Raw genomic sequence first — 8,291 nt, forward strand, 5'->3', positions numbered from 1 at the left:
GCAGTTCACTTCACAAAAGAGCAGTACCAATATAGATTTCTTAGATTTTACGATATATCAGTATCAAAACAAACCACGAATGTGCTAATTCTCAATTGTTTTTGTCTCTTGTACAATACAAAATACATCACCTGATAAAAATGTTACAATACTATGCAGTGTATCATTATGTATCTGTACAGTATTTGTTCCTAGTCACAAGTCTGTAATAATTATTACTTTTTCAGTTATAAACATACACCAGGAAATAAGTTTGTGAAACATTGGTGAGTAAACAGAGGTTTATTGAAGAGACAGAGAAACAGAAAAGCCGTGATGATTACATTTACATTATGTGCAAGTAAAGTACTCAGCAGAGCCCACTGTGTCATGTAATATAGATTCAAGCAGAGTCATTAAATAGAGACACATTTAGCTATATAGAAGATTTCCTGCACTGGGGCAGCAATGGCAGGTAAATAATGAGCCCGGCAGTTACTGTCAGTGCTTGGAAGCGATGCCCCCAGTGTAACAGCTGTATCCAGGCCCTGAGCAATGGTTGCTTTTGGAGACATGGCTGATGCTTCTTCCGCTGCCTGAGCTATATCCGCTCTTATGGTGATGTCCACTTCCACCGTGGGACATCCCCCCAGCGCAGTGTTTTCCCCCAGTGCTAGAGTGTAGCACGGCTGTAAGAAATGTAACGTACGTGTCCCTTAGTAACCGTGTGATTGGGAATGTGTGGGACATAACGTAACATATTATTATTATTATTATTCATGCTTAAGGACAGTTTGATGTTGCTTATGCCTCAAATTAATTAAATGGAAGTCAGTGAGCTATTACACTTCTTTACTTCTAATAATAAGAAGTTAGATTTTAGTAATAGGTTAATATCAGACAACAGAATGTAAATGTCTTTCTAATTCAGTTATTGTGCTTATAAAAGAGTGTAACAGAAATGACAGATTAGAAGACTATGGAGAAGTTAAGAGGCCAAACTTAACCCCAAGTTTAGGTATAATCTTACACCCCCCTTAGCACATACACACAAGAAAACATTGAGTCACTTACAGATGTTAACAGAGCCTTCTTTACCCAACCTGAAACAAACATAATAATTATTAGTAGGAGTATTGGTCCATGAAGATTAAACATTATGATGTGTGCATTTTGTTGTAGATGAGTGAATGTTTATTAAAGTGTTTTATCCCATTTCTCAGGCATGTTTAGGCTTGTATTTAATAGTACACAATGTATATAATTGGGGAGATTGGCAGCAGGGGGGTATTACAATATAATGTGTGAGACGTGTGTAAGTTCTTTATATGCTCACAGTAAGAGGAATAAAGGGGTGTGTATAGATATTACATTTACCTGCACTCTTCTCCCTCCAACATTTTTTTATAGGTTGCAATCTCAATATCCAGAGCCAGCTTCACATTCATCAGCTCCTGGTATTCCCGCAGCTGGCAAGCCATGTCCTGCTTAGCTTTCTGCAGAGCATTCTCCAGCTCAGACAGTTTATTCTTGGCATCTCTGACAGCCGCCTCTCCCCGTCCCTCAGCGTCACTTATAGCGGCTTCCAGTGCAGCACGCTGGGGAACACGTGGTGAAAATGGCAGAAAATCAAACCAAGTTTCTAATTACTAGTTACTCCAAAGGGCTCTCGGTTACACGGACAGATGTAGCCGGAGTAACTGTTTATGTGAAAGTTACACAAATCTCTAGTGAAATATCAACCAAAAAGGAAGATTTAAAAAAAAAATTAAGTTAAAATGAGATCAGCACAGCATCAACTATCGGGTCATATGATTTCAGTTTTTTGTTTTTTTCCTTTAACATATTATTGAATACTATACATTTTCTTCACATTCAACTATTGCTAATAAAAGGTAAAAATACAGCTAGATGGCTTTATAAGAAACATTTGTCAAGATCGATTGTTATTTTTCTGCATCTGTACAGCTATTAGTGTGTGTGCCTGTGTAATATGTGTGTGTGTTACCTGCGCTTTCACACTCTCTATCTCTCCCTTAAGCCTCTGAATTGCTCGGTTGAGGTCAGCGATCTCATTCCTGGTGTTCTGCAGATCATTCCCATTTCTCCCGGCAGTCACGCTCAGCTCCTCAAACTGGAGATAAAACAGGACTGGTTATAGATCTGGAAATTATATCACAGGACTTTGTGCACCCGATGTGCATGAGGATTGGTTTTAGTTGTGATGTTATCTGCCTGTAATAGACTCACCCTTGTTTGGTACATGGATTCTGCTTCAGCTCTGCTCCTGTTAGCAATGTCCTCATATTGAGCTCTGACCTCAGCAATGATACCGCCCATGTCCAGGTCCCGGCTGTTATCCATGGAGACAATGACTGAGGTATCTGAGATCTGGGCCTGAAGCTGAGATATTTCCTGTAACGTAGACACATGATAATATTGTGTATATAAGATTAGAGATGGGAGAACCTGACAAGAGTCACTTTGCTGCTGTTCCCATCAAACGTTCAATAAATGTAATCAAACTTCTAGCAAGTTCCATCGCGTTCAAACAATTATTCTTTGTAAAATGTAATCTTATTACGATAAATAGTAAGTTCCATCATTTTTTAAAGGGAAAGTTATCGATACAGGAAATAGATTTCCTAAAAAGATAAACTAAAATATTCTCACTCAAACCGATGGTATTTTCTCCTTTTTTAAACCGTGTGCGGTGTTATTGCGCTGGGTTTGGGACAGGTTTGTAGCTGGGAGACTTTGATTAATATAACCCTATGGGGGTCACTAATTAACTTGCGATAGTGCCGATCGGGGAACTATCGCATATAAACTCTGTTTACCTTCAGTTGGAGTTTCCACGTGTTAGTGCCCCGATCAGCACTATCCAAACATTATCAATAACCTCCTATGTCTCACATAAATAATGCTTATGTAGCTGGATATCAATAACCTATTGTCCGTTAAACAAGAAAGTAACAGAAACGTGTTAGAGGTTTTACCGCATCAAACAAAACTCGCAGGAAGTTGATCTCATCAGTCAGGGAATCCGCCTTAACCTGCAGCTCCGCTTTGTTCATAAAAGCAGCATCAACATCCTACAGGGAAGAGACACGTGATATGGGGACATGCGTGTGTGTGTGTGTGTGTGTGTGTGTGTGTGTGTATGCGTGTGTGTGTGTATCTGTGTGTGTGTGTGTATGTGTGCGGGTGTGTGTGTGTGTATCTGTTTGTGTGTGTGTGTGCATGTGTATGTGTGTGTGTGTATCTGTGTGTATCTCTGTGTGTGTTTGTGTGTGTGTGTGTGTGTGTGTGTGTGTGAGTGTGAGTGTGAGTGTGTGTGTGTGTGTGTGTGTGTGTGTGTGTGTGTGTGTGTGTGTGTGTGTGTGTGTGTGTGTGTGTGTGTGTGTGTGTGTGTGTACCTGTGTACGTGTGTGCACCTTTATGTGTGTATGTGTTTGTGTGTGTGTATGTTTGTGTGTGTGTTTGTGTGTGCGCGTGTGTGTGTATCCCTATTGCCTTACCCTCTTTAGTCCAACAAATTCATTCTCTGCAGCGATGCGCCTGCTGTTTTCTTCCTCATATCTGGGGAATTACAGGTTAGATTTTATCATATTGCAGGCTGTCTTTTCCTTCGGGAGGAATATTGTTTTATTATTATTATTATTATTATTTTCTCCATGTTATATTATGTATGATTTTATTAAACACATTAGTGCATAAATATCCCATACTGAGGGTAAGTTTGTACTTACCTTCTCTTCATGTCTTCTGCTGTCTCCTCCATACTGTTCCTCTCTGCATCCAGGCGCGCTCTCTCACATGTTAGACTCTCCAGCTGTCTCCTGAGGTTATTGATAAAAGCCTCAAAGAGAGGTTCCATTTGACACCTCGCAGTGTTCTGATCCTGTAACAAAGCCCACTTGGTCTCAAGCATTTTATTCTGTTGCTCCAGAAATCGCACCTAAAGCAAGTAGGAGAAACAATAATAATCATAAAAATGGCCAAACAATCTCAGCAAAATATTCTGCAATTTGCCTTGAAGATGCAGCAATAATGTTTTGTTTTAGCACCTAAGACAATGGGTTCTGTTACATATAAATGGGCTAAGAATATACTATTTAACCAATAACTGCCTCTGTAATTGTGTTACTTTGTATATTTCCGCATATGTTTGAGTTTAACACTGCAGCCAAGTAAGAAACATGCATCAAATGTGTGACACTGTCACTGGGTGGGAACCGCTGAGAAAGTGGCACATACAGTTCTTACTTACTGAGCAGTGTTATTCTATAAGGTCCCTTCTGGTGCTCGGAGACATCTTATGGTCTATTCAAGTGAAGACGTGTTATGGAATAGCACCACTTAGTAAATATGGGCCAGTACCGTCAGTAAGAGCCACACACCACAGTCTGTGCCGCCTGTTTGATTAATGACACCGTCCCACTATGTTACAGAAATATGAAGTGACCTTACAGGATATACTGCAGCAACGTGAATGTTTTGACCCCACAGATTATTTTCCATATAACAGTCAATAACGATTTATCTCCCTGTTGCATGTTGTGTTACACTGATTTCATGCTACACGTTCTTTAACCAGAGTTATTAGGACATATACATGCTACAGTCTGTCCCCATATATGTGCGATGTAACCTGATCTTACCTTGTCAATGAAGGAGGCAAATTTGTTATTGAGACCCTTGATTTGATTCTTCTCATCAGTCCTCATTCTCTGGATGTTTGGGTCAATCTCCAAGTTGAGTGGTGACAGAAGACCTTGGTTCACGGTAACAGGGGTGATGCCTCCAGAGCAAAATGATCCCCCAATGCCATATCCACTACCAGATCCATATCCGTGTCCACTTCTCCCTGAATGGCAACTTCCAACTGAGATCTTATGTCCCCTGGAGCCAGCACTACAGGCACTTTTACTGCTAAAGCCAGACTTTGCCTGGTGACAAGAAGTGACTTTGTTAGAAGAATATGAGCAGATGCTGTGTGTGCCGCCATGCTTAGGTAATACAGCTGGGTGTGAGCTGGAGTGCTGGGGCCCAGAGCTGCAGTGGGTAGATTGATGAGGCATGCTGCTTCCTCTATAGGGGGCGATATAGAGATAATAGGAAGTGCAGTCTGCACAGCAGGTGTAAAGTAGTCCTTTTCTTTTAGAACAGATACAGTATCTGCTCCTTTTATACTGGAAGTGGGTGTTGCCGCTCACGTAAAAGACCATTGTTATGATGGATGTTTGGTGGCATCATTTCCTCCTACTTTCATAGGGTACAATAACCCAGCCACATTATCAAAGCAGCAACGCTTTTACTAGTGGCTACCTATTTCCCCATAAAACATTGCATTAAATGTCTCATTTACAGAAACAATGTATGAGAGATTATAGAAAGAAGCCTCTGTGATAACATATTAACCAGTAATTATAATAGGAGTGGTCTTATTTAACATTTCTGCCGTGTTTTACTTCCACAACAAAAGATCATAATTTTCATGTGAAATCTCTTTGTGACAATGTATCAGGTTCTTTGCCCAAAACCTTTGCCCTGTGATTCCCATTTATAGAATGTCAGTCGGAGGAGTCACTGAGGAGTTACATGACGCGCGTATTATAATGCATTGTATCTATTCTGTGTTTCTGTGTCATTTTATCACCTTTTACTAGCATCAAAATAATCTGCAAGGCCTGAGAGGACAGGATCAGTGACAGGGGGTAGAGACAATGCTGTTGCCTTGGGCCCAGTGAGACATGTGGTCCGGGACACGGATCTGCAGTTCTTCAGCCCTCTGCCTCCGCGGAACATTCGCCCTCAGGGCCCTCGGTCGGCCGCACACATTTTCCCTGAGTTTTTTCTCTCCCCCTTGACTAGAGGATGGATAGATCTGATACCTGTTTGTCATGTGTAGAGAGGAGCAAAAATTCAACCCACAATTTATTTGGGACATTTTTGAAAATATTTTTTTCGTGAATGAATATTTGTAAAAATAATATATAATAATATTTTGTACAAAAAATTAGAGAGAAGTATAATCAGAGTGACAAGTGCTATACAGTATATAACAGTATATAACCCCTGATACAAAGAAAAAAAATCCTTTATTTCCCACACTGCTGATCCAAGTATGGAAGATCAAAATAAAGAGCATAGAACTGCAACAACATAAAATGTCCTTATCTTTGGTGCTGGGTGTGAGTCCCAGTTATTCTCAGGCACTACCTCTGTGAACTGTGAAACTCTGTGACGCTGCTGCTTTGCAGGTTGTGGAATTCTTGGTTCTGGTGCAGGGGGTGAGACCGAGCGGTTCCCAGGCAATCCTTCTGGGAACTGAATCCCTACTTCCTAGCAGGCTTCTGAACACTGGAACAGGGACGCTGCTTTGTCTTAAAGACCTTTAGTTACAATTAACAGTTGATTGGAAAACCCTAGAAGATATGAATATTAGGATGTGGTCTCCTACTGTATGCCTGGAACAGTGAGCGATTTAACCTCTTCACTCCCTCACATACCTCCACTATTATAGTGTTTTTCCACACATACTCGTTATATCAAATATTCGCCCCTTCCTGAGACAAAACCCGACCTTGCAGGTGAGAACACATCCAACCATTGTCAAAACGTATTCCGTGCCTGTAATTTCTGGTCGAAGGAAAGATTCTGTCATAGTTTGACACCTTCCTGTTTTTGTCTGTCCTTGACTGCAAATCTAACTCCTTAGCACAATATTACTCTGACAATCTCCTCCAAAATACATCAAACCCAGCTAACTTCTGGAAGGTTATCAACAATATATTCCAGACATCTAACCATCAACAGCCAAGTAATATCACTAAGGGGGATATTACTCTGACAAACCCCACTGACATTGCAAATGCATTCAATGATTACTTTGTGGGGTGTGCCACTAACTTATTAGTGAAACTCAGCCCAAACCGCAAACCTGAATCTCATCCTGGGAGCATCCACATAGACCCACCCCCTCCCAACACTGCCCACAATTTTCAATTTGGCCCAGTATCTGAAGAGGAGATTACACAAGCGCTCCTCAAACTAAAACTAAGCAGCCAATGCGGACCTGACTTACTACAATCTAGGTTCCTACGACTTGGTGCCCCAGCCATTGCCAAACCAATTGCTTCCATAGTCAGCTCTATCCTGTCTGCAGGCCATATCCCTAAGACCTGGAAAACTGCCAGAGTTGTCCCAATCTTCAAAAGTGGGGACAAAAACACTGTCTCAAACTACAGGCCAATCTCACTTCTCCCAATTCTATCCAAAGTCATGAAAAATGTGTCCACTCCCAATTAAGCGATTTCTATACCAAGACAAATCTCCCTATCCAATTCCACTCTGGCTTTCGTCCCAAACACTCCACCGTAACTACCCTGCTAAAAGTTTGCAATGAAATCCAGTGTGGAATGGAACGAGGACAACTCACTGGTGCAGTATTCCTAGATTTTGCAAAGGCTTTTGACACAGTTGATCATGCTATCCTGCTTAACAAACTCCAGAGCTCTGGAATATGGAAGCATGCTTTAAACTGGTTTCAGTCCTACCTATCAGGAAGATCCCAACATGTGTCCATCTCAGGCTCTAACTCCAACCCCCTGGATATCACCTGTGGTGTCCCGCAAGGCTCTGTTCTGGGGCCCCTACTCTTCTCTGTGTTCATTAAGGATCTTCCCGCAGCTTGTAAGGAAGCCTCAATACACATGTATGCAGATGACACAATCCTAAATGCACACAGCCATAGCCTCTCTGACCTTCAACACATACTTCAGTCTGACTTTTTGAGACTCGAAAACTCGATTTCCCAAAACAAACTGTTTTTAAACACTGACAAGACTGTAACAATGGTATTTGGGACCAAGACTACATTTTTAAAGCTTCCCCTGTCACTAGTTTTAAATACCTGGGCTTATGGTTTGACTCCCACTTAACATTCGGAATGCACATTGATACCCTGACAACCAAGACCTATGCCAAACTAGGGGTACTTTCAGGAACAAATCCTCCCTAAGTCTCCTGGCCAGAAAGCATATCGCACAGCAGATGCTAATGACTATTATTGACTATGGAGACATAGTATATGGCTCGGCACCTCAAACCCACCTTAGCAAACTTGACACCCTCTCCAATTCAATTTGTCGTTTTGTTCTCCAATGCAACTACAACACACATCACTGCGAAATGCTCAAAGAACTAGATTGGTCATCACTAGAGTCTAGGTGCAAAGTTCACCTTTCCTGTCTTGCCTTTAAATTCTTTATGGGCAAGCTACTGCACCGACACACTTTATTCGAGCA

The 8,291-nt window shown here is 41.3% G+C and overlaps 1 protein-coding gene across 1 annotated transcript; it reads right to left on the minus strand.

Annotated features, from left to right (window-relative positions):
• Nucleotides 1-267: 267 nt before the first annotated feature.
• LOC142494347 (keratin, type II cytoskeletal cochleal-like) lies at nt 268-5,158 on the minus strand. The gene is made up of 9 exons (XM_075598906.1): nt 4,644-5,158; nt 3,732-3,940; nt 3,501-3,561; nt 2,979-3,074; nt 2,230-2,394; nt 1,988-2,113; nt 1,357-1,577; nt 1,054-1,082; nt 268-668 (listed from the first exon to the last, which is right to left on the minus strand). Exons 1-9 carry the CDS (start codon nt 5,061-5,063, stop codon nt 481-483), a joined length of 1,515 nt encoding a protein of 504 aa, XP_075455021.1. The 5' UTR covers nt 5,064-5,158; the 3' UTR covers nt 268-480.
• Between the last annotated feature and the right edge of the window lie 3,133 nt (nt 5,159-8,291).

Source organism: Ascaphus truei, chromosome 5, assembly GCF_040206685.1.
Source record: "Ascaphus truei isolate aAscTru1 chromosome 5, aAscTru1.hap1, whole genome shotgun sequence".
Classification (NCBI taxonomy): domain Eukaryota; kingdom Metazoa; phylum Chordata; class Amphibia; order Anura; family Ascaphidae; genus Ascaphus; species Ascaphus truei.